Source organism: Brassica oleracea, chromosome C9, assembly GCF_000695525.1.
Source record: "Brassica oleracea var. oleracea cultivar TO1000 chromosome C9, BOL, whole genome shotgun sequence".
In the NCBI taxonomy this organism is placed as follows: Eukaryota; Viridiplantae; Streptophyta; class Magnoliopsida; order Brassicales; family Brassicaceae; genus Brassica; species Brassica oleracea.
In genome coordinates, this window is record NC_027756.1 from 5,298,329 (window position 1) to 5,323,138 (window position 24,810).

The 24,810-nt window shown below is 36.9% G+C and overlaps 5 protein-coding genes, 1 long non-coding RNA gene and 1 pseudogene across 11 annotated transcripts; 5 read left to right on the forward strand and 2 right to left on the reverse strand.

Moving 5' to 3' along the window:
- Positions 1–966: 966 nt before the first annotated feature.
- On the forward strand, positions 967–2,211 carry LOC106314180 (annotated as a pseudogene).
- Positions 2,212–4,788: 2,577 nt separating this feature from the next.
- LOC106318610 (pyruvate kinase, cytosolic isozyme-like) lies at positions 4,789–7,476 on the forward strand. Of its 2 annotated transcripts, none has more exons than XM_013756658.1 (3): positions 4,789–4,867; positions 5,145–5,419; positions 5,996–7,476. In XM_013756658.1, exons 2-3 carry the CDS (start codon positions 5,162–5,164, stop codon positions 7,268–7,270), a joined length of 1,533 nt encoding a protein of 510 aa, XP_013612112.1. In that variant the 5' UTR covers positions 4,789–4,867; positions 5,145–5,161; the 3' UTR covers positions 7,271–7,476. The 2 variants fall into 2 exon arrangements, with proteins under 2 accessions (XP_013612112.1, XP_013612113.1); XM_013756659.1 differs by lacking the exon at positions 4,789–4,867 and adding an exon at positions 4,938–4,956.
- LOC106318609 (uncharacterized protein At5g08430) lies at positions 7,389–10,801 on the reverse strand. 2 transcript variants are annotated; one of them, XM_013756657.1, is made up of 9 exons: positions 10,450–10,796; positions 10,009–10,088; positions 9,673–9,860; positions 8,708–9,593; positions 8,494–8,591; positions 8,323–8,382; positions 8,177–8,227; positions 7,990–8,060; positions 7,389–7,900 (listed from the first exon to the last, which is right to left on the reverse strand). In XM_013756657.1, exons 1-9 carry the CDS (start codon positions 10,575–10,577, stop codon positions 7,714–7,716), a joined length of 1,749 nt encoding a protein of 582 aa, XP_013612111.1. In that variant the 5' UTR covers positions 10,578–10,796; the 3' UTR covers positions 7,389–7,713. The 2 variants fall into 2 exon arrangements, 1 of the variants encoding a protein (XP_013612111.1); XR_001265332.1 differs by having other exon boundaries at positions 7,787–7,900; positions 8,323–8,402; positions 10,450–10,801.
- A 568-nt stretch (positions 10,802–11,369) lies between these two features.
- LOC106318611 lies at positions 11,370–12,139 on the reverse strand. The gene is made up of 2 exons (XR_001265333.1): positions 11,820–12,139; positions 11,370–11,735 (listed from the first exon to the last, which is right to left on the reverse strand). It is a non-coding gene; the product is annotated as an uncharacterized LOC106318611 (long non-coding RNA).
- Positions 12,140–14,230: 2,091 nt separating this feature from the next.
- On the forward strand, positions 14,231–16,013 carry LOC106314181. Its single transcript, XM_013752106.1, has 4 exons — positions 14,231–14,382; positions 14,456–14,537; positions 14,680–14,747; positions 14,799–16,013. The coding sequence occupies exons 1-4, from the start codon at positions 14,281–14,283 to the stop codon at positions 16,011–16,013; spliced, it is 1,467 nt and encodes a 488-aa protein (XP_013607560.1). The 5' UTR covers positions 14,231–14,280.
- A 1,162-nt stretch (positions 16,014–17,175) lies between these two features.
- Positions 17,176–19,722, forward strand: LOC106315742. Of its 4 annotated transcripts, XM_013753559.1 has the most exons (5): positions 17,176–17,367; positions 18,220–18,942; positions 19,054–19,200; positions 19,279–19,353; positions 19,434–19,722. In XM_013753559.1, exons 2-5 carry the CDS (start codon positions 18,397–18,399, stop codon positions 19,548–19,550), a joined length of 885 nt encoding a protein of 294 aa, XP_013609013.1. In that variant the 5' UTR covers positions 17,176–17,367; positions 18,220–18,396; the 3' UTR covers positions 19,551–19,722. The 4 variants fall into 4 exon arrangements, with proteins under 4 accessions (XP_013609013.1, XP_013609010.1, XP_013609011.1 ...); XM_013753556.1 differs by having other exon boundaries at positions 18,220–19,200; positions 19,434–19,721; XM_013753557.1 differs by lacking the exon at positions 17,176–17,367 and adding an exon at positions 17,971–18,053 and having other exon boundaries at positions 18,220–19,200; positions 19,434–19,721.
- A 1,728-nt stretch (positions 19,723–21,450) lies between these two features.
- LOC106318077 (probable glucan 1,3-alpha-glucosidase) lies at positions 21,451–24,768 on the forward strand. The gene is made up of 5 exons (XM_013755930.1): positions 21,451–23,299; positions 23,374–23,509; positions 23,602–23,812; positions 23,928–24,134; positions 24,266–24,768. Exons 1-5 carry the CDS (start codon positions 21,490–21,492, stop codon positions 24,632–24,634), a joined length of 2,733 nt encoding a protein of 910 aa, XP_013611384.1. The 5' UTR covers positions 21,451–21,489; the 3' UTR covers positions 24,635–24,768.
- The last annotated feature ends 42 nt before the right edge of the window (positions 24,769–24,810 follow it).

Genomic DNA, 24,810 nt, shown 5'->3' on the forward strand with positions numbered 1-24,810 from the left:
TGGTGTCCCTTATGTGGAGGAAGAATGATTATGTTGGGCCCTAGGAGTATATATATATGGTTGATTGATATGACACTCATAAAGAGTGTTTGATTTATTACGGTTTAATGGTTTATTGCTTAAATCGGTCATGCTTTATAATCTTGAATATTGATTGTTGAACTACCCGTCTTGCTCGTGTTTGGGGTGGGGTTTAGAATGACGGGTAGTTGTATATGCTAGATAGGGAACCCTGGCTCACTGAGTGAAACTAGTTCACTCACTCCTCACATCCTTTTACAGGTGACCAGTAGAAAGGACCATAGCGCTCGCGAAACTGTAGGAGCTGGTGTAGATTGGACATCTTTTGCTAAAGACTCGTTTTCAAGATATATGAATGTATGTTTTACTTTCGGCTGCGTCCATGGACCCTATGTATAATATTTTGGGCTTGTGAACTTCATGTTTCATATATATGAAATAAAGTATGTTTTATATTCGTGACGTGTTGAATTTGATATTAGGTTAGTCCAACCTAACACAACTCTATGATTCGGTACGGGTTGCAAAGCCTCAGGCCGAAGATTAGAGGAAACGAGTTTTGAATGGATATTCTGGGTTACATAATTATGTTTTGTGACTTGGAAAGTCTATTCTCAACCCGTCGTAACACTTCCGGACTTGGCAGAGAAAGGTCGTTCGGACATGTTCTTGTTTGATTGTTGCCCGGCTGACTGACCGATGTATAAAACGGTTCGGGGGTGTTACAGTGGACGTGTCTAGGAGTGATATTATATTTGAATTCAGCTGCCGAGACAACGATGAAAAGATTATTGAGTGTGGTGTGCATATCTTGACCGAGGAATTTGAGAGTAGCAGCAGCCAAAGCAGTAGTTACCCTGAAGTTGTAGGCAGCAGCAGCTACCAGCACAAGGATGGAGCCGCTTGGGTCTCGTGAAAATATTAATTAAAGCCAGTAAATATGCAATGCAAGTTACTGGAGGTGGTCTGAGAAGGAAGAAGAAGAAGATGAAAAACATAGCAGACTTCTTGTGGAATCTGCAACAGGGCTGGACACAGATGGTATTTGTGATTTGTTTTGTATGCTACGGATATTAGATTTTTCTATTTGTATGCTAGAAGTGAAGGGACTGCTCCCACTACTCAGCAGTGAGAGTCTCACACTACCTCTCCTTCTAGGTATCTTCTTCTTCTCCACATGTCAGGTACCTCAATTCTTAATGCTTAATCACTTGTATCTCCTTCTGCTTGTAGCATTTTACAAGAGGCTAGTGCTTCATTAGAAGTTTTGAAGCAAGTGCTTGATGCAGTTGATTCTCAAAATCCTGAGATATTAAACAGACATTCTTTGGCTCTCTTGTTTATCTCTTAGTTTGAGTGATAACCCAAGTTTGATCCACTTTTTGACCATTTAGGGAGCAATAGATGAGTTTACTCTTGATCTTGTCGAGCAATGCTCGTTTCAGAAAGAGCGTGTAATGCATCTCGTCATGACCTCTAGGCTAGTTTCCATCTCTATTGCTTAAGATGGCATGTCTTTCTCAAGTAGATGGGGTTGTATGTGCAGGAATGAAAGAGCAGTTTCTCTAGCAATCGAACCGAATGAGAAACTTCAGAGGATTCTTAACAGACATAAAGATCTACTGTCTGGTAAAATCACAGTGCCAGGCAGGTCTACTACATCTAATGGCCACAAGAAACTTGAGCTAAACGCTTCTACTGCAAATAGCTCTATCTCTAATCCAACACATCTTAATCTTGGAGACGAGGAAGAGGAGACTGAGCAGTTAGTCAGAATGTCTCTCTCCCCTTATTGATTGCTTTCATAAGGTTCTTGGAGTCTTAAAATGGCTATTATTCTTGTGTGCTTGCAGATTGCGAAAGGGGAAAGCTAGAGCAATGCATGAGGATGAATAAGAGCCATCACCTCATCCACACACCTTGCTTGGATCATCATCTATACATAGTGAAAGAATCAACCGTCCACTCATTCGTCCTTTACCATCAAAGGAGTTATTACATGGTGGTGGTGATAGCCATTCGCAATCACAATCCCAGGCTGTTGTAATTCCACCACCACCTGCAAAGCATGTTGAGAGAGAAAATTTCTTCAAGGAGAAGAAAGTTGATGGTTATGAGAGGCAGGCCTTTCTTTGCATAGTCGCGATGGGTAGCAGCTCATGCAGTGGAAGTTTAGAGTTCAGTGACTGAAACACCCACAAGCTTTGACTCATCATAAAAATATGTATTCTTTTACAGAAATTTTGTGTTGGGTGTGTTGCTCTGCGTCTCTAGTAATGTAAAATTAGAGTATAGGCCCCATGAGATCTGATTATGTATTCTAGTTAAGGTGCTAGTTCTTCTCACCTTGTTGATACATGACCTATGTTTTTTTTACAGAGCTGTGAAGATCCTGTTTGTGTAGCTGAATGTTAAAAAAAATGATATCTCTATATCATATGAAAACTGGCTTATTTTGATTGAATTGCATATAAATTATATTGATGTTCGAATTCACATAAACAGAAAAGATAATAAGATTCTGAATATTAAACAACTAGAAGATAACCCGCGCATGTGTGCGAGGTGAGTTCTTATAATAATTTTTTTTATGAAATGATTTTAACATTTTGCAATACTACAATCTTTATCGATTATAAAATGATGAATACAAATGTTGGTCTCTTAAATATATCATCGTTGTCGAAGAGTTAATGTATTACATCTCATTTTAATTATTTTTAAGACTTCATATGCACAAAAAGAAATTAAGTTTTGCGGCTGACACAAATCACTAAAACCAAATAGGCAACATCGATTGTATAATGACGAAAGGGGATTGGGTTTTCTGCTCTCGGTTTGTTTACTATTGACTCTCCATAAGTGATTTCATTTTCTATCTCTATAGAATTGTGCTTTCGTTCTTGTCTTTGTTTCATTGATATGAGTTAAATTTTTTGTTTTAACTTCTTTTATGAATTCAGTGAATTACATAAGTGTCAATTAAAAATAATGGACATCTATAAAAATTAGTTTCACTACATATACATATCTAAGAAACAAAATTTTGAAAAAAAAATCACCGGCAAACTATATTAACAGGTTAGTGTTCATATCTAATATATCAAGCTGCTATAGAATATAAGTGTAGACTCGAAATATAAATGTTTGTCTAGTATATATTCACCAGCTCGGTCTAAAAATCATCTAATTAGAACAACAAAATAAATTACTTATTTCACCAGTTCGGGTAATATTTGAATCCAAACGGGTAATATCCGAACCCGAATGGATATCCAAAGATAACCAAACATAAGTATACTTAACTCTATATTTCTAATTTATTTTTCTCATCATTTTATTCAAAATATTTATATTAATGATTCTTATTGCTCAAAATTAGATAATATACATATAATTATGGGCAAAATTATTTGCTACTCACTTAAAATACATATCAAGTTCTTGTTTATTGCATTAACAAAAGTTGCATCTAAAATTTCACAAGCACAAGCAACAAGAAACTAACAATGTAATTAGAAAATTCACGAGCCTACCAAAGATATCAACATGCATACACAGAACAAGACACCTAGAAAAAAGTTTTTCAAATTTGTTACCATCTGATTTTCTGGAAGGCTTTCCTGAAACTACACAAATCCTTTCAGAAAATTTATAAAACACTACAAAGTTTCACAAGCATAAGCAACAAACAAAATACCTGAATCCGACTCAAAGTGTAGAAATACCCGAACGGGTTCTATACCTTTATACTGAAATATCCGATACAAAGACGAATGTGTATCCGAATGCCCACCCCTATGATATATGATCATTTGTATCTTGCTTGAACAAAAAAAAGTTGAATCATTGATCACAAAATTTTTAATGTGGGACTTTTACTATTTTTAGTAACTTATAGTCTTTTTAAAAAATTCAAAATATAAAATATAAGAAAAAATCTAATTGTTTTTATTATATGCTTAATGTGATTGTTTAATTTCTTTTAATAGTATAAAATTAAACAAAAAAGAGAGAGGTTAGAATTTTTTTTATCAAATATGTATCATTCATTATATATGTTAATCATATTAGGTAATTCCGTAGTTTTTATTTAATGAAAGAAAAAATATTCTTTTGTACACTATTAATTAATTTAATAGTTAGTTTAATAAAAATCATAGTATATGTTTATATGGACCAACTTATTTTTCTAACCATTCTAAGAATCATTCTCGTGATGACACGTGGTTACGTAAACTTGTTGTAAAGCTCCAACATTGATATATAGGGGATAGAGTGAGATTTTATTTCTTAAGCTGCAGAAGACTCTCGGCAAGAATGTGGACTTAGCTAATACCTGGATTGTATTTTTTTTCCATCCAATGACAAAAACTATGAACAAATTGTCATGATATATAGAAAAAAGTAAGCAAATATCTTTAAATATTATTATCCATATTTAGAAACTTTTTTTTTGTCAGTTCCAGATTTAGAAACTATGTTATCAATAGAATTGATTTTTGATGTAAAAAAAAGAAGCTATATTATATCCTCTCTTTTTTGTCGGCAACTATATAATCCAAAATACGTATAATACCAATTCAATAATAATAAAAAAAAAAAAGAATATGAAAAAGCGCCGGTATTTGCCATGTCCACGATATTCGGACTTTCTTGTTGTCTTATTTAGTGCTAATAATAACTGAATAAAATTCCCATTGGATATATAATTCCACGTGGCATTTAATGCACGCCTTTATACAAACAAACTCTCTTCGTTTATAACATTCCGAGTCTCTCACGGCGGCTTTCATCACACTTCAGAGACAGACAGACAGAAGAAGCAGAGTTCGTTTCCAGCCAGGTAGATTCCAATTTCTCTCCGATCATCTTCTCCCTCTTCCTAAATACCTTAGAGATCCGATCTCATATAAGTTGTGTGTTGGATCACCCGTAACATTTTATTTCATTAAGTTAAATGCGAAGAATCGATCATGACGATCTTAGTTTTCTTTTAAACCTTGTATTTAAAATTGATTAATGAGTATAGATCAGTGTTCTAAAAATCAACCTAACCAACGTCTAGCAATTTTTTGAATATTGGTATTAATTTTATAACGTAACAAATGTTGATATATCAGGTGAGATTGGTAGAAAAATGTCGAACATAGACATAGAAGGGATAATGAAGGATCTGCCTAACGATGGGAGGACTCCGAAGACGAAGATTGTTTGCACTTTAGGTCCTGCCTCTCGCTCTGTTCCTATGATTGAGAAGCTTCTCAGAGCGGGAATGAACGTTGCTCGTTTCAACTTCTCTCACGGTAGCCATGAGTACCATCAGGAGACTCTTGACAATCTCCGCGCCGCTATGCAGAATACAGGCATGCTCGCTGCTGTTATGCTCGACACAAAGGTCTAACCTTTCTCTCTTCTTTTACTGATTGACCTCGATGTTGAACACTAATATCAAGAATGTGGATGTTTAGTAGAGAAAAAAAAAAGACATTTTTAGTATGAAAACGGAGAGAAGAGTGTAATTGGTTTTTAAGTTGCTTTTACTTTTTATGGATCCATAGATCTCAGGAACAATGTTAATTGATGGTTTATCTCAGAGCATCTCCAATGTATGACTTTATATTTTTCTTTAAAATAAAGATCTCTATCATAGAGGTGGATTTGATCCTGACTTTATAATAGAGTTCCTCTATTTTATAGGAAAAAATATAGAGGAATGTTATTTTTTACCTCTATATGTAGAAGTGAAAATAACACATCTCTATATTTTCCTCTATAAATAGAAGAACGAGATATACATTAGAGCAAATCCACATCTATAATAAAGATTCTCAATTTTAGAGGAAAATATAAAGATAAAAATATGGTGGATTGGAGATGGTCTTATGTGTTGATTAGAGAATCATTATGGTTGGAGTTTATTAGTTAGTGTGTTACAACGGTTTAATATATGATTTGCATGTTTATACCACAGGGGCCTGAGATTCGTACCGGTTTCTTGAAAGATGGGAACCCTATACAACTCAAGGAAGGTCAGGAGATCACTATAAGCACTGATTACGACATCAAGGGTGATGAGAAAACGATCTCCATGAGCTACAAGAAGCTGCCGGTGGATGTTCAGCCCGGACACACCATACTATGTGCAGATGGAAGCATAAGTCTAGCTGTACTGTCGTGCGATCCAAAGGCTGGAACTGTACGATGTCGATGTGAGAATACAGCGATGCTGGGGGAAAGAAAGAACGTGAATCTCCCCGGTGTTGTTGTTGATCTCCCCACTTTGACTGAGAAAGATGTGGAAGATATTTTGAAATGGGGTGTTCCGAACAAGATCGATATGATTGCTCTCTCGTTTGTTCGCAAAGGATCAGATCTTGTTAATGTGAGGAAAGTACTTGGATCTCCTTCCAAGAGTATAATGTTGATGTCCAAGGTTGAGAACCAGGAAGGAGTGTTGAACTTCGATGACATCTTGCGTGAAACTGATGCGTTCATGGTTGCTCGTGGTGATCTCGGGATGGAGATTCCTATAGAGAAGATCTTCTTGGCTCAAAAGATGATGATCTACAAGTGTAACCTCGCTGGTAAACCGGTGGTCACAGCCACTCAAATGCTCGAGTCTATGATCAAATCTCCAAGGCCAACACGAGCTGAAGCCACTGATGTAGCAAACGCGGTTCTAGATGGCACGGACTGCGTCATGCTCAGCGGTGAAAGCGCTGCAGGAGCCTACCCTGAGATAGCAGTGAAAACAATGGCTAAAATCTGCATCGAAGCTGAGTCATCTCTTGATTACAACACAATCTTCAAGGAGATGATTAGAGCAACACCACTTCCAATGAGCACGCTGGAGAGTCTCGCATCATCCGCTGTAAGAACAGCAAACAAAGCCAGGGCTAAACTCATCATCGTGTTGACCAGAGGAGGTACAACGGCTAAACTCGTCGCTAAGTATAGACCAGCTGTTCCGATTCTCTCCGTGGTTGTTCCTGTTTTCACCAGCGATACATTTAACTGGAGCTGCAGCGATGAGTCGCCGGCGAGGCATAGTTTGATATACAGAGGTTTGATTCCTGTTTTGGCTGAAGGATCTGCAAAGGCCACTGACAGTGAATCTACAGAGGAGATCATTGAGTCTGCTTTGAAGTCGGCTACTGAGAAAGGACTCTGTAACCATGGTGATGCTGTGGTGGCTCTCCACCGTATTGGAGCTGCTTCTGTTATCAAGATCTGTGTTGTCAAGTGATCTTTTTACCAAATCATCAGCATCTTCTCACGGCTTATGTTTCATGATCAAATAAAGAACAGGAAACAGCTTCCTGGCAGTGTTTTGGGTTTCTGTTGGCATTTCTTCTGTTTAGCTATTTTTTTAGTTTATAAGATCTTATGAGTTCATGCACTTATTGTTACTCAGTGCAGTGGCACACCTAATCTACACTATGTAGCTTTTAACTGCAATAGCAAATAGCTGAGGACATTGATTCCAAGACATGTCACTAGCACATTACATACATGAGACCATCATTACAAAACATAAGTAGCTCAGGAAGTCATAAGCTTCTTGTTTCTACAGAAGCTAGTCAGTACCAAAAGAAGAGCCATTAGGAATTAGCCGATAATTTTATAAGTTCTAATGGAAGAGAAGGACAAATGTACAAGAAAAAACAATGCTGCAGAATCTTTGGCTTCTCAGTCAATATCTATCATGACCACTTCCTGAGACAGACCACTGATATTCCCTTGTTTGCTGCTATCAGCTGGTGGATCTTGTTCAATCTCGATGAGTTCTTCAATGATCTTTGGAGTTTGTCTCAACAATCTCTCCTGCTCTGAAGGCTTTTGGAGAAGCTCTCTCTCCTCTAAATACTCCTCTAATGTAGGATAGAGTTAAAGGTATTCAAGTGTAAAACATTATATGAAAATTTTGAAGATGTGTTGAAGATGATTAGATTGTAAAAAGGATATTCTTTTCTCCATCCTTTCTCATTAGCACAGTTGATGCGTTTTTGAAGAATGATAAGCTGCCTTGTTATCCACTGGTTTTTTTTTCAATCATTCACACAAGAAATGTGAGATGCAGCACCAAGAAAATGACTTGTGTATGATCATCATCAAGTGTTTAAATTATGTGTGTTTTAGAGAAGATACTTACATGTTTTGTTATATCCTCATGGAGGACCTTTGCCTTCTGCTCCATCTCAACCTAATTTAGAAACAAAGACAACTCTTCACCTTCATGGAGGTAATTTGTGATACAACGCAACTTAAATGTGTGTTGTGTTACTGTTAACAACTTACAAGAGTTGGTTGTCTTAGAAGGCCACTCATAATTTTATGCTTCAAATCATCAATCTCTTCCTGAAGAGGAAATGTTTTAGCTTTTAAGAAGTAAAACCAAAGAAAATTTTAACCATTCTACACACTCATACCAGAACACAGCATTGGAAACAAACAATAGTAACTAGTCACCTTGGTTATGTCAGAATCATCCAGCTTAGCAATGCTAACATCACTTGCTATACCAGCAACATAGAGAAACATGCCCTTGTCATCAACACATTTGATGTCTACAGAGAAGAAAAAAAAAAAGAAAAAAAACTCAGAGATCAGATATAGAAAGTTGACATTATTACAATATCTAGAAGTCTAAAGAAAATACTAATAATCACAAGTTCTGGTTTACCTGTAACCTGCAAGATCTGGAACGCTACAGGATCTCTAGGGTCATTCCTCACTTTCACAAAGCTTCCTACCACTTTGCTCCTAAAACTCTCACTCTGCTTCACTAACTCTAAGACCAAGCTCTTGCGTAGATAAACAAGCTTTATATTATCTGCACTGATCGCAGCTAAACCGGTTGGTCTCATCTCAGGTTTTACTTCCTTCTCACAAGGTTCCTCATCCTCTGACGTTTCTGTCTTCTGCTTCTTGCAAGGCACTGAAACATTCTCATTCTTCTCACCAAAGCCACGTTCCAAGAGTGTGATATACTCCAACTGCTCAACGTTCTCTTTAAAATGAGCATTTAAAAGTGAGTAAATCCTCCTTTGATTCACATACTTCTTCCTGAAGATAGAGAACAGCTTCTCGTCACACCGAACTTTCTTCTTCTTCTTTTCATCATCAAGCAGGTTTTTCTGACGAATGTATCTTCTGATAACTGACTCAACACTGTGTTGAGACATCTCCTCTCTTGTGTCTTCCCCTATGGATGTCAGGAAATCAATAAGAGGCTTTGAACCCCATCCAATAAACTCCATTCTCTTTGGTTTGAGTGTTGTCTTATAATCTTCTACATCATCAACCCCATAATTAGTTAAGGAAAACTCTGGACCATCATCATCATCATCCTTGATCTTGATGCCTTTCTTTGGTGACTTTGAAGAGTTGACATGATGAAGCTCAAACTTGGGATCATCTTTGTACCTTGACTTAGCCTTAGCAGCTTTCTTTCTTGACTTTGAAGCAATGACATCATCAAAAGTCACCCCTTCTTGATTCTTTATTATCTCCCAATACTCAAGAAACAGACACTCAAATGTATCCCTGTCTGTTAAGTCAATCTTATCCTGAAAACCAGTTAAAATGAATGTTAAAGCAGGATCATAGTTTTTGAACCAGTGGATGTGGCAGGTTTTGAAACATTACCCCAGTAGCATCATATTCTTGAATCTCTTCTAAAGTAATGACATACTCTTGGCAATGATTGCATAAGCCTTTGTTCTCTTTAAGGTGAATAAACTCAGCACGAGTAACACAGCCTTGACATACAGCATGTGGGCAACAGAGACAGAACAGCTTTGGTCTCTTGTTACACAAGTAGCAACTGTGCCACACTGAAAATTGAAAAAATTATTAAAAAACCTTAACAAACAAGCCCTTCAGAAAGCGAGTATTAAAAATATAAAATAACCTTCTGGCTTCAAAAATTAAACTGCAAACTATATTATGTAAGTATGTGATAGTGATAAAGTTAGGACTTACTACAGATCAAAGATTCTTCATTGTTCTGTATTGAGATATTCTTTTCAACGCAAGAAGCATGATAAACTTTTGGACAGTCCCTGAAAATATCAAATAAGCAAAGTACATAATGCATCTATTTAATATTCATATTGACGAGTATTACATAGAAAAAAGAGAAACGAACTTTCCTAAGATCAAGAAACACTTAGAAGATTTACATTTTGATAAAGCCTTTGTCACCCTAATAAAAATAAATAATTATACTAGTTTCAGCCAGCCTTGAAAAATGAAAATGATGAGTCCTCCTATAACCAAGCCTAAAAGACGTAAATACCCTTCCTTCATCAGGAGAAATCAAATCAAGAACATGCAAAAGGATGAACAAAAACACTTAAACGAAACAGCAGCAGCAACATTATGATTGAGTTTCTCTAGAGAGAGAGAGGGTGAAAGACTCACTTGTAGTCACAGAGCATTAAGCTTCCACCATCTTTGCAGACGAAGCACCAGTCCTCGCACTCCTTCTCCTCCCCTTCCTCATCGTCCACATCAACAATCTCCACTGCATCCATATCTCTAGCTTTCATATTCGCTACTTTGGTGGTGGCTTAACCTAAATGACACTGTGCAAACAAGAAACGAGCTGTATGCAGATATTTTTTTGAGGGAAACTCCGATTTTTAGGCGGAAATTATCAGAATAAATAGACCCAACGCTACCTTTTGGTTTACTTTCTCTTTTTACCCCTGTTATATATTAGACACGTGTTTACTACACATGATTTAAAAGGGCTAGTTGGTAAAATTAAACATTTTACAACAGTGTTGAATATTGGAACTCGTTCCAGTGAAATCTTCTTTAGTAAAAAGTCTTCTTTATCTGGAAACTGGAAAGGCATGTTTTTACAGTCTGACACAAGGCTATTAATTCTCAGGTAATAATGATATAAGGTAGAACCAAACAGGTTTTTAATCCCTTATATAAAAGTGATTAATGATTAAGTGGCTTATTGTTTCTGGATTAATTGCAGTAATTTGTAGCTGGAGTTTCTGTGTACACCAATTGCAAGAATACTCCAAAGGTTAAGTGTAGTTAAGCTACGTTTAATAAAGGTCTAATCTAGTACTAGTATGTAAGTTTTAAATGATCTGCAAACAAAAATATTCTTCTTCTCTTAATTTCTATCCACTTATCTTAATGCATTTTATTTTTTTATAAAATAGAAAATATGTTTGTGTTTGTTGAACAAATTAAGGCCTATTTTGGTGTATATACAAGAAGTGGTCAATAATTCGGTAGATGGTCATAACTTTTTCATATTTGCAGATTTGGTAAGAGAATGGTGGTGTAATGACGTTAATATCCTTTTCTCCGGATCATACTAATAATAGCCACAAAAATGAAAAAAATAGATAATGTTCCTCAGATTCATCACAAATTTTACATTTCTCACATCAAACGAACGAAAAAACAAGAAGATAAAGCAAAGCAACCACACAAAAAAAACAGTAAGGCGCATTTCTTCCTCACCAAACGCAGTGCCGAAGCAAATCAAACATCGAATAGATATAAAATGAGAAGAAGAATGAGGATTACAATGATGACAGCAGAGGCGAAGGCAGAGGCTTACGGGAATACGGTGGCAGAGTAGAGCAGAGGCTTACGGAACACGACGGCAGAGCATATGCGAGCGAAATACTTGTATTCTTCACATTTATAGAGAGATGAATCAAAGGATATGTCACCTGAAAAATAGATATCTAAACCCTTGGATTTTTACCAAAAAAAATAGAGAAAAATTCAGTATCGATTGAAAAAATTTAGAGTACATGATTTCATCAGAATTTTCGTCAATAAAGAAACAGTTTCCTTATTTAGGGAAGATGAATGATCACATCAGGAAGAAGAGAGAAAGAGAGAGAGCTAAAGAGACGAAGAGTTAGCTTCTGTTTCAAAAAAATAATAATCTATAGTTAATTTAGAAGCATGCACGAAAGATAAAGACAAAAGTATCAGATTTATGTTTATGCATATCTACAAGATAGAATAGGGTTACTACTGGCATTATGAAAAAATCAACAGTGACATATCCATCTACCTAATTAAATTTGTTTTTGTGGTCATCCACCGCAAATTCCCAAAAAAATTCATTGAAGATTGGGATGATCATCAGATCTTTTGTAAATTAAATATTCGTTGAAGATTGGGATGATCATCGGATCTTTTATAGACCGAGAGCAAAAGTCACAGTAAGGTGAAGAATCGTATGACAATTATAAAGGGTTGAGCATAAGAACATATTCAAGTTCCAAGTATATTAATGGGTAGTATTATTTATATCATTGGTCTTCAGTAGATATTCTTAGTCTGCTTTTTCATCACATTATCTGATTATTTACCTAATTTTCTAAAAACATTCTTGCAAAATATGTCCATGTTAACTCCATTTTAGTTTGTATATTTATCATTTCCTCTCATTTCGAAGGTCATAGATTTTTTTTTAATAACATTTCAAAGTCTTTCTAGGCCCAAAGACTAATTACTACAAAGGTCGCAAGATCCGCGTTTTTTAAGACGTTCCGGATTGCCAAAGAGAATCAAACCTAAGGTGGTACTCACAGCCGTGAGCCCTTTACCACTAGGCCAAAACCCATTCGTTAATAGATGAGACTAATAATATATATATAGTGCCCTTTTGCATTGCCATCGTCCATAATAGTGGAATATAATCTGAACAAGTGGAACCTTCTTAATCATGCTTCTGTATATTCCTATATCAGAAACTATTTTCCCATCATAATTCTACTTCTTAATAAAGGTTACTCATTTGATCAAGAAAATAAAATAAAGGTTACTTTAAATCACTGATTCATTCAGATCGTTCTTCATTATTATTATTATCTTTTCCAGGTTCATTCATTTCATCACAATGAAGTCCCACAATCGCAAAAGAGGTCACCCAAAATAAAGAAACAAGAGACCACCAATAAAGAAAAAAAAAACAGACGCTTTTGGTCCGGTGGTAAAATGCTCACGGCTATGAGTTATGTCATCTAAGTTTGAGTTCCAGCCACCGTAAATTAAAATGGGATAAAAAAAAGGTGACCCCTCTAGATGTTTTCGGCGGCCTCTCTGGCTCAGTTCCGATGGACATTCATTAGACCATGATTAACTCCAGTATCTTAATTGGGGTTCTTAGCTTCGGCAAATAGACGGTTCTTAGCTTTTCTTAGATTTTAACTAAGAAAAACTAAGAACTACCTCTTAAATAAGAAATATAAGAGCCGTCTCTTAGCCGAAAAATGTAAAAAAAAAGTGTCAAATCATGAGTTAAGAACCCCGGCTAAGAAATCGGGGTTAATCATGCCCTTAGACGCTAGTCGGACTCGGATCTCTTTCGAAGGCATCCGGATAACATGATCATAAAAAAAATTAAAAAAAATCAAAGATCAATCAGACAATCAACATAGTGGGATTCTCTTTCCCTAAAAGCAGCATTTCTTCTTCTTCTTTTACATCAGAGGGATAAAAAGATTGAATAATAACTTCTTTTTATGAAAATACTGAAACTATGCGTTTGAAACAGATAAAGAAAAGCTGTTAAGACTTGAGAGAACATAGAGCCAAAGACAATGTTCAAGTGGCTCTCCTCTTCACACAAGGCTAACCAGAAGATACACCATGGTTCCAATTGGTAAACATTGATTAATCGCAGAATCGTGGTAAAAATAGTTAAGATACAGTAAAAATTAATTAAGTTGTAGAAAAATTTAAAGTTTGCGAAATACGTACTAGATTAATTAAAAATACTTTATCATATAATTTAATAATACGAAAGTGTTTGATTTTGTCAATAATCAACTAAAACTCACTTTTCCACTTAATGAAATTTTTTTTTCATATTTTTGTCCGTTATATTTTTGTGTTTTTTTTTTAATTTTGCAATATTTTTGTAATTGGTAAAATACTTGCGCAATAGCGTCTAAACTTCGTCATTCCGCAAGCCCATGTGTTTTTTTTTTGTATATATAAATTGGTTATTGTGGTTTGGTAATGTCATAATGGTAGTTTGTTATATAGGTATTACAGTTTACTCGGTTTTTAGAGTTAGAAAATTTTCGACCGGTTAAGAGAAAAACCGGGAAGAACGAAAAGTCGATGCAGAGTCGTTACTGCCGTACCAACGGTTTATTTATTTGCAAACGGTTATTTTTCCGTTACTCCAATCTGACGCATCTCTCTTCTTCTTCTTCGCTCTTTCTTTCTTGGTTCTTTCTTAATAAGTTTTTGATGGATCCTTTCAACTTTGAGACCGATCTTCACTCACTGAGAAGACTATACGGTCTTCTCCACTCAAATACAAACAATGAATTCATACCACAAGCCTTTCTGGTGAGTTTAACCTAAAGAACCCTATGTTTCTATCATCAATTGATCTGACATTAGTAACGTTGAAATTTTGCAGTTAGATGAGAACACTCAGTTTCTACTAAAGCGTTTGCTTGATTCTGAGACAGAGGAGCTTTTGGCTAGACAAACCAAGGTTAGTTAGTATCTCATGTTCAAGATCCATTGAGATTTTGAAGGCTGTAAACATTTAATCAAGGTTTTAATAGAAACAAATTTACACATTTTGAAATTTTTTTCTACTTTAAATTTTTTTTTTTTTGGGGAGGGGGGGGGTGGCAGCATATGCTAATGTTTCACTTGCCTATTCCCACGACCGCTCTTGGTTCTGTTACGCCCACCATGTTCATGTTGTTGTGTTTTTTTTTTTGTGTTTTTTTTTTCTTGTAATGTGGTTACAGATACTTGCACAAGTACAGTTAGGTTTGCCAACACCGAGTAGAAACTCAGTCTCAAGGGGTGTCATTAAATTGCCTAGTAAGGTTGGTTTAACAGAGGAAGTCGTTGATTCAATAGAACGTATCGAAACACAGCTTTCTGCTTTTCGTTTTTGCTCTAGTCGTGATGATAGAACAAAGACGTGCAAGTCACGCAACATACAAGAACACTCATCTTCTGTAATACCATTTCAACGGTTAAGCGAGAAAGCATTGATGGCAAGAAGACAAAGCTATCAAGCTTCTGTGTCTGGTTTGAGGAGTACAAAAACCTCGAATATAGCACCTCGTCTGAGAAGTGTGAATAATAATGCTGCAGCTTGTGGTGATCGAGCCTTGAATCTTGAGCCACAAGGAAGCAGTTCTCCTGATGATCAAGTTGTTGTGGTCAGGTCACGTCCGCCATTACCGTCTCGTCCTAAGCCAAGAGAGAGTAATAGAACGTCACTGAAGATGGGGAGTATGAAACCAACTTTGTTGGATCAAGAAACCGAGACATGGGATGAAGAAAGTGGAAGCACACGGTCTGGAACAAGCTCACAAGTTTCTACGACAGATCAAGAATCAGAAGAAGCCTCTAGAGAAACAGGTTCAACCACTGGGTCAAGCTGGCAAACTCATGGTGAGAGCGTCACCGAGTCAGAAGACTCATCGTATCAATCATCAGAGAGTGATGATAACTCTCAAGACAGTGACTCTCCTCCACACAAAAGGAGAGACAGATCAAAGGAGACTCTCCTCCCTCACAAAAAGTCTAAAGGGAGGCTTAAAAGATTCAAGGAGAAGCTAGGTAAAGTGTTTCACCATCACCACTACCACCACCACCACCATGAGAGTAAAGAGAAAAGCCACAAGCCATCAGCATGGAAGCATTTAGTGAAGAAACATCTTCAGAAAGACAAAGAGAAGTTGGTTGAGACGAGGGTGAAGTCAGAATCCAAAGGTCTGGTGACTAAATATAAGAACAAAGGTGGGCAGTTTCATGCGTTAGTGGAAGGGTTGATGAGACATCGTAGAAGACGCTCGAAGATGAAAAGGCAGAGCCATGGCAGGAAGAAGATGAAGTGGTGGCAAACACGTAGACGTCAAGGCGGTGTCAAGTTTCCTAAGGGAAGGAGAGTTAAGTTAGGAAAGACAAATTATTTGTGTAATAAGGATCAAGAAAATGATGAAAATTAGTCTCAGAAGTAGATAATAGCGAAAAGAAAAGACCTATAAACCCCAACCAAGCTGCATTGGTTTAAATACTACTCCATTTCCATCTGTTTCATTATAACTGTCGTTTTAGGTTTCTCCACATGGATTAAGAAAATAATTAATTTTGTACATTTCCTATAAAAAAACACTATTAACTATACACCTAACCATATTTCAACCAATAGAAAAATAAATTTTGCATAAAATTAATAAATTTTGCATTGAAAATCGAAAACGACACTTATTTTGTAATGAAAAAATTCTCTAAAACGACACTTAATATGAAACGGAGGGAGTAAAAGGATTCAGAAACATCCATCACCTAGATTCGATTTGTCTTGACTACCTAACCGCAGCTTTTTGGATATTCATAGTTATTAAAATAACTTTTTTTCTATTTTTACTTATAGTAAATTTTGTTTTTATTATAAAGTTTCATTATTTAGAGGAAAATTGAACAAATCGACTATGTTTATTATTATGCTTTTTCCATAAATAAGCTTCTTTTACGTCCATACCAAAATTAAGAAACATCTACAGAAAATTATAATTTCAATTCAGAGAATAAAAACGAGAAAAAATAACAGCCAATTTAAAAAGAGACATATCATTTTATTTTCTATTATCCAGATAGTACTTTCTTATATATTGAGATTTTTTTTTGTTTTAAATTGTGTACACTTTAATATACATAATAAATGTTTTTTTAACTTGTGGATATCTCCAATTTATGGAAGAGTATACACTATGTCACATAGTGTATGTGTCTATGTCTTTCGGCTTTTGAGCAAAATAAAAAGTTCAATGTTTAACATTCCTTATAGTAATTTTTTTTTTATATATAATTCTGCTGGATTATACAAACTTTTAGTCAGCATTAATTAAACATCTTATGAAAGTAAAATTAATATTTTGACTATATATTCCAACTTCCAAAGTATTAAAAGAACTGTTACGAAATATGAAGTCAAGATTCTTCCCGCAAAATCTACTTCTATGACAATAAATTCGGAAATAATATTTCAGTCAAAATTTTAAATACCATTATCTTTTTCTTCGGTTTTTATGGACAGTTTTTTTTTTTTTTTTTATCTCGAAAAACGTTGAATAGTGAAAAGAAAAGAAAATAAATAGAATAGGAAAAACACTCAGCTTTCTCAGCACCACCATGTGGGTTGGTGTAGTGGCAAAGAACTCTTTTCGAATCCAAGCTCAAAAAGGACCAGCATTTCCCAGAAAATTCTTGTTACCAAGAAACGAAAAGAGATTGAATTTTTCGAAAGGTTCTAACTTTATGCATGCCCATGAATCGATCTTAATCCCAGATTTGGCGGAGGTTTGCTCACTCCAAACCCTATAGATTTAGTCAAGTTTGTTGATTTAGACACATGCTTGATTTTTCATTTCGCAGATCGTGTAAATCGTGATTTTTTTTTTTTTTGTCTAGAGAGCTTAAAAATTGAATTAATGGCTGCTTAATCTGCCTCTGTTAATAAAAAAGTTAGTGTAATGACTGCTTATTAATTTAATTTGAGTTAAAAAAAATTAGTGTAATGGCTGCTTCATGTTGCTTCAGTTAACCAATTGTAGTAATGACTGCTTAATCTACTTTTAGTTATAAAAAAAAATTAGTTCTGGCTGCTTAGTCTGCTGTAGTTAACCTATTGGAGTAATGACTAATGGCTGCTGTCATCTGCTTCTGTGTATATATATATATATATTTTTTATATACTTACTATTAATGGTTTCTTTCGTTTGGATTTGCTGCAATTGATCATGCTCAGGTACAACCTGCTGAATAAACTTATTTAGTTTGAGACATCATTTTGTCAATGTCTTTTGGTAACTTTCTTTTTGTTTTGAGTTGATTCAGCATGTTTATGGCTCTTCTAATATCTGAAAGGCTGGGATGATATGTGATCTCAAACTGATTATAAACTATACATTCTCCTCACTCATGTATCACATTCCACTTTAAGACTGATACCTTAATTTAGCTGCATCATCAATTCATCATCATTAGTTTATGCATTTTTTTTCCTTCTGAATGTAAGCTTAGATCATAATGATTACTTTTTTTTTTTTTACATTCTTGAATTCAATTTCTATCTTTGTTAAAGTGATGCGTTACCATAAGCTTGTTCCACTTAATGTTTGTGACTGACATCTTATACTGTTTTCACTGCAGGAGCTCATCTGTTTTCTCTGTTAAGAGTACAGTACTTGATACAGTGTGGTCCATTTGCCTTATTGGATCTTTGAGTTGTCTTGTCAAAATGAAGGCCTCTTTAAACGGCTACATCATCTAAGTGAACTTTTAGTGTGGTCTTGTGAAGAAACAGAACTTTTATTTTGGGGGGGCTTGATGGGTAAAGAGAATCAGTTGGAGACAGCAAACTGTGGAGTCAATGATCACGGTTCTCCACCCGTCAAGAACAACGAGGAGCTAGCAGCAGTTGAGGCGCGTTACAGTACAGAGAGTGACTCTGGTTTGCCAACTTGTCGTGTATGCCACTCTACAGAATCCGACAAACGGGGAGATGCTGCCTTGGGACTTTTGGAGATCACTCCTCCGCTTCCAGAAGCTCGTAAAAGCAATGCAGACGAAGCTGGTGATGCTGAGGCTGAGCAGAAGAGTTGTATCGTCAAGAGCAACATTGATATCGAAATGGGAATCCAGCAGCATCATCAAGATGCATTGGTTGAGCTTGGATGTTCTTGCAAAAACGAGCTTGCGTTGGCACACTACGCTTGTGCGCTCAAATGGTTCCTCAACCATGGATCTACAGTCTGTGAGATCTGCGGGAAAGCTGCGGAAAATATAAAAACTGGTGATTTCAACAAAGTGGTCATTGCCTTGAGAGACTACACGGCGCTAAGAGAAAGAACAGATCCAAACTCTGTACTACCGGTGAGTACAGATGAAGTGGCTGCCATTAGAAGGCAACGACTTAGTGAGATATCTTCATGGTTTGGCCCTCATTCTCTTAACAACCACAATGGCTCTGTTGCGGCTTCTCAGGAACAACCTTTAGGTGTTGTGAGCTTTGACATGTTGCCTATGGAAAACCGTGCAACTAAATGGGCTGTGGAAGGTACAGGGATTCTACTAGCTACCGGTTTACTCACTGTTACTTTGGTCTGGCTCATTGCTCCTCGTGTTGATAAGGTAATGCCATGGACCAAACTGTGTATTTAAGCCTCTTTAATGGGTATTATTGGTTTAATGCTTCTTTAATTCACTCAGAAAACTGCTAGGAGTGGAATTCATATCCTTCTTGGTGGTCTATGTGCTTTAATAGTAGTCATCTTCTTCAGATTTGTAAGTAAAAATCATCTTTTTTTTTTAACAGATTTTCATGATTCTTGTTTTTTACTAATCCAAAAAAAACTTGGAAACAGGTTGTGCTGACGAGAATTAGGTATGGTCCTGCACGCTACTGGGTAATCTTATTCATCTTCTGGTTTCTTGTGTTTGGTATTTGGGCTTCTCGTTCGAATGCTCACGATGCCACTTGAATCCATCTCTGTGCTCTCTCTCTCTCTTCTTTGTAATCTTAATGTACATTGCTTCTTCAAAGAAAAAATAAGCTTACCCTCACTAATTATGATGAATGTATATATGGTTTGCAATGGGCAATGTTGCTTGTTAAATTTCCTCTGTTTCTACTTCATGTCAACACATCTTTCATCATCAAGCTATAATAACTAGAGAATTTTTTATCATGAAACTCCAGTACATAAACCTCATTCTATCTCCTCTATAACCACCACTAACCCACACCACCTTTTCTGATACGACCTTTCTCCTTTACGTCTGGAAACCCTTAGTAGTTGAGCTCAACCACTGAGTTCTTCTCTGCCCTTACTGATGATTCCAATACCTGCCACACTTCTAGCCCTGCATATTTCTGTTTTCGGCTTGGTTCGGTAAATTTGTTAGGATCCGTTCGGTTACCTATGAAATTTAGTTTGTTTTTTTTTTGTTTGGTTTGGATAATAAAATTGGGAATCATTTAATATTCGAAATAATTTTGGATCAAATTTGGTTCTGATTATTTTGATCATTTCGGTTAATTTGGATAAATTTTATGGATAATTTATATTTTGGAGAAAATATCAGGTAATTCAGGTTTTTGGACTATTAGATAATTTGGAATATTTCGGATAAAAAACATACGGATAATTAATTTTTTTTTGGATAATTCAGTTTATAAATAGTATTATTAGAATATTTTAAAATTCAGGTATTTACCTGTTTTGATTTTTTTTTAGTTTTAGAAGTATAAAATCTGTGCAGATATTTATGAAATTCGGTTAAGTTGGGTTCTATTTTTCGGTTTCGTGCAGGGCTGTTCAATATGGCAAAACCGAACTGTACCGAACCGAACCAAACCGAAATAGATAATATGGTTAGGATTTGGTATATACCATACAAACCGAATGAATCTGATTTTTAAAAACCCGTAGCATTTGGATATGGTTCGGTTTATAGCCGATAAAACCAAATAAACCGAATAAAACCGATCAAAAAATAGAAACATGTAAATATGTATATATTTTATAACAACGTATGAAAATCATAAGTTATTTTTTTTGCTAATAACTATTACCATATTTTTTACAGTAATAAAATAGTCCTGATTTGTAAAACACTTGAACTATAATTAAATAACAATTCATCGCAAACATGCTTCTTATTTTCTTAGTCTTCTTTTGATCTTTTTGCTTTAATTTAGCATTGACTAAATTGAAATAAAGATTATAAATTTGATGATAACAATTAGTGGAAATTCTTCACAATTTTTTTTATCTATAAACGAATAGAGTTTCGTGTTTAATGGAAGAAACATGACTTTTATGAACGTTAAATATGAAAGAAGATAATAACTTATTTTTTGTGCTTCGTGTTTCTGTTTTATTTTTTGTTTTTTATTTTTATTATCAAAATTTTGAGCTTTGATTTTAATTATACTTTTATTTAAACTTATAATATTTTTTAATAAATGAATGTGTTGACAACAAGACTCTAAAATTCATATAATATGATCCCAAAATAAAGAATTATGTTTTTTGGTATAAAACCGAATAAACCGAAAACCGACGGTATATAAACCGAACCGAACCGAAGTAAATATGGATTTAGAATGGTAGTTATATTTTACTAACCGAAATACCGAAAAACCAAAAAAACCGAATCGAAACCGTACCGATATCCGGATTGAACACCCCTAGTTTCGTGTATGCCTAGTAGTCTAGTACTATGGATCAGCTTTTGGGCTTTTCGTTCGAAGAAGACAAATCTACAAGATGGGTATCAGATCAGGTTTAGGCCTTAATTTTGATAAACGGGTCAACTTTCGGGTGGATATATCCGACCCGGAAAGTTCGTCTCCTTGAGTGTGTTTGATATATTTTGCACTTTCCACATCCTTCCACGAACAGAGGAACCAAAAAAATGAGATCCCTTCTCTTCACACTATCACTCCTCTGCTTCGCCTCGCAAACATCACTCTCATGGAAGAAGGAGGAGTTCCGCAGCTGCGACCAAACTCCCTTCTGCAAACGCGCTCGATCCCGCTCCCCCGGCGCGTGCTCCCTAATCGCAACCGACGTCACCATCGCCGACGGAGATCTCGTCGCGAAGCTAACACCCAAAGATAACGACGATCAGATCAATCCGCTGGTCCTCTCTCTATCGGTTTACAGAGACGGGATCTTGCGGCTGAGAATCGACGAGGATCACTCGTTAAACCCGCCGAAGAAGAGATTCAGAGTTCCCGACGTTGTGGTCTCCGAGCTCGAGGAGAAGAAGATCCGCCTCGAGAAATTCGCCACGGAGAACGATCCTCCGTCTTCGGTGGTGTACGTCTCCGACGGCTACGAGGCGGTGGTGCGGCACGAGCCGTTCGAGGTGTACGTGCGCGAGAGATCAGGCGATCGCCGTCGCGTAGTGTCTTTAAACTCTCACGGATTGTTTGATTTCGAGCAGTTGGGGAAGAAAGGGGAAGGAGATGACTGGGAAGAGAAGTTTAGAACTCACACAGACTCGAGACCGTTCGGTTCTCAATCGATTAGCTTCGATGTATCGTTTTACGAATCTAGTTTCGTCTACGGGATCCCCGAGCACGCCACTAGCTTCGCGTTAAAGCCCACTAAGGGCCCAGGAGTTGAGGAGTCTGCTGAACCGTATAGGTTGTTTAATCTTGACGTGTTTGAGTATGAGCATGAGTCTCCCTTCGGGCTCTACGGATCGATCCCATTCATGGTTTCACATGGGGGAACTGGTAAAAGTTCGGGTTTTTTCTGGTTGAATGCTGCTGAAATGCAGATTGATGTTTTAGCTGAGGGATGGGATGCAGATAGTGGTGGTGGAGAGAGTAGGATTGATACATTGTGGATGAGCGAGGCGGGGATTGTTGACGCCTTCTTTTTCGCCGGCCCTGAGCCTAAGGATGTTGTGAGGCAGTACGCTAGTGTGACTGGTACTTCAGCTATGCCTCAGTTGTTTGCTACTGGCTATCACCAGTGTAGGTGGAACTATAAAGATGAGGAGGATGTGGCGCAGGTGGACTCGAAGTTCGACGAGCATGATATTCCTTATGATGTTCTGTGGCTTGACATTGAGCATACGGATGGGAAGAGGTACTTTACGTGGGACAGTGCGTTGTTTCCGAGCCCTGAGGAGATGCAGAAGAAGTTGGATGCGAAGGGGAGGCGGATGGTGACGATTGTCGATCCTCATATCAAGAGGGACGACTCTTACTTCTTGCATAAGGAGGCTACGGAGATGGGGTACTATGTTAAGGACTCGTCTGGGAAGGACTTTGATGGTTGGTGCTGGCCTGGTTCATCGTCTTATATTGATATGTTGAGTCCGGAGATTAGGGAGTGGTGGGGTGGGAGATTCTCGTATAAGAACTATGTTGGTTCAACTCCTTCGTTGTATATTTGGAATGACATGAATGAGCCTTCCGTGTTTAATGGTCCGGAGGTTACTATGCCGAGGGATGCGTTACATGTGGGTGGTGTTGAACACAGGGAAGTTCATAACGCTTATGGGTATTACTTTCACATGGCGACTTCCGATGGACTTGTGATGCGTGGAGAAGGAAAGGATAGGCCTTTTGTGTTGTCAAGAGCAATCTTTCCTGGTACTCAAAGGTACGGAGCGATTTGGACTGGAGATAACACAGCGGAATGGGAACACCTTAGAGTTTCTATTCCAATGTTATTGACACTTGGTCTTACTGGAATCACCTTCTCAGGTACAGTAACATTAACTGTAGGATTGCTTTTTTCTGCCTCAACTGTAATGGAAGCTTTATTTTTGCTTTTGCAGGAGCTGATATTGGTGGGTTCTTTGGGAATCCCGAACCAGAACTACTAGTTAGATGGTACCAAGTCGGTGCTTACTATCCATTTTTCAGGGGTCATGCTCATCACGACACCAAAAGACGAGAGCCTTGGTTGTTTGGGTAAAGATGTTATTTAAGTACTTGCATTTTTTTTTTTGTCAAGGCTTATTATTTGAATATAAAACGCTCCAGGGTATTTCATTTTGTTTCAGTGAACGGAACACAGAGCTCATGAGAGATGCTATACACACACGTTACACGCTGCTTCCATACTTCTACACGTTATTTAGAGAAGCAAACGTTACGGGTGTGCCTGTTCTACGTCCCTTATGGATGGAGTTCCCACAAGATGAAGCTACTTTTAGCAACGATGAAGCTTTCATGGTTGGTAATGGTCTGTTGGTGCAAGGAGTTTACACTAAGGTACTTAATTTCTACTTTCGTTATTTTGTCTCGTTAACACAATCAAATCATCTCCAGAGAGATGATCAAACAAACCGGTCACATAACTTCTTTCTCGTATATATGCAATAATTAGGGAACAACGCATGCTTCTGTTTATTTGCCTGGAAAAGAATCATGGTATGACCTGAGAAACGGAAAGACATACGTTGGAGGCAATACTCACAAGATGGATGCTCCTGAAGAAAGCATTCCTGCGTTTCAGAGGGCGGGTACTATTATCCCGAGGAAAGACCGGTTCCGGCGAAGTTCATTTCAAATGGACAACGATCCTTATACTTTGGTACGTACAACTAGTCCATTGTCTAAGGAACTGAACTCTATTCATGAACTATGTGATCTAACATATAATCCGTAGACAGTGAAGCCTGCGATTGGGTTGGTAACGGTCTGTAATCTTTTTGTTTTTATTAGGTGATAGCTTTGAACAGTTCTCAAGAAGCAGATGGTGAACTCTACATAGACGATGGCAAAAGTTTTGAATTTAAACGAGGCGCGTACATACACCGCCGTTTCTTCTTCTCCAATGGTGTTCTCACATCAAAGAACATTGTTCCGCCAGAAGCTAGTCTCTCTTCCCAATGCTTGATCGACAGAATCATCCTCTTGGGACACACCTTGGGTCCAAAATCTGCACTGGTTGAACCGTTAAATCAAAAGGCAGAGATTGAGATGGGACCACTGAGAATGGGTGGGCTTGTAGCTTCCTCAGGCACAAATGTCTTGACTATCCGCAAACCAGGTGTTCGAGTGGACCAAGACTGGACCATAAAGATTCTCTGATTGTACCATTCTCTCTCGTGGCCGATATCTTCTCTCACCTTTAAAAAAAATATTTTTGGAGTTTTAGACTTGAGTAGTTGTAAGAGCAAACAGGTTTTTGGAGTTTTAGACTTGAGTAGTTGTGAGAGCAAACAGGTGCATTGTTGTTCATCTTTGATAGAAAAAAGTTTAGATTT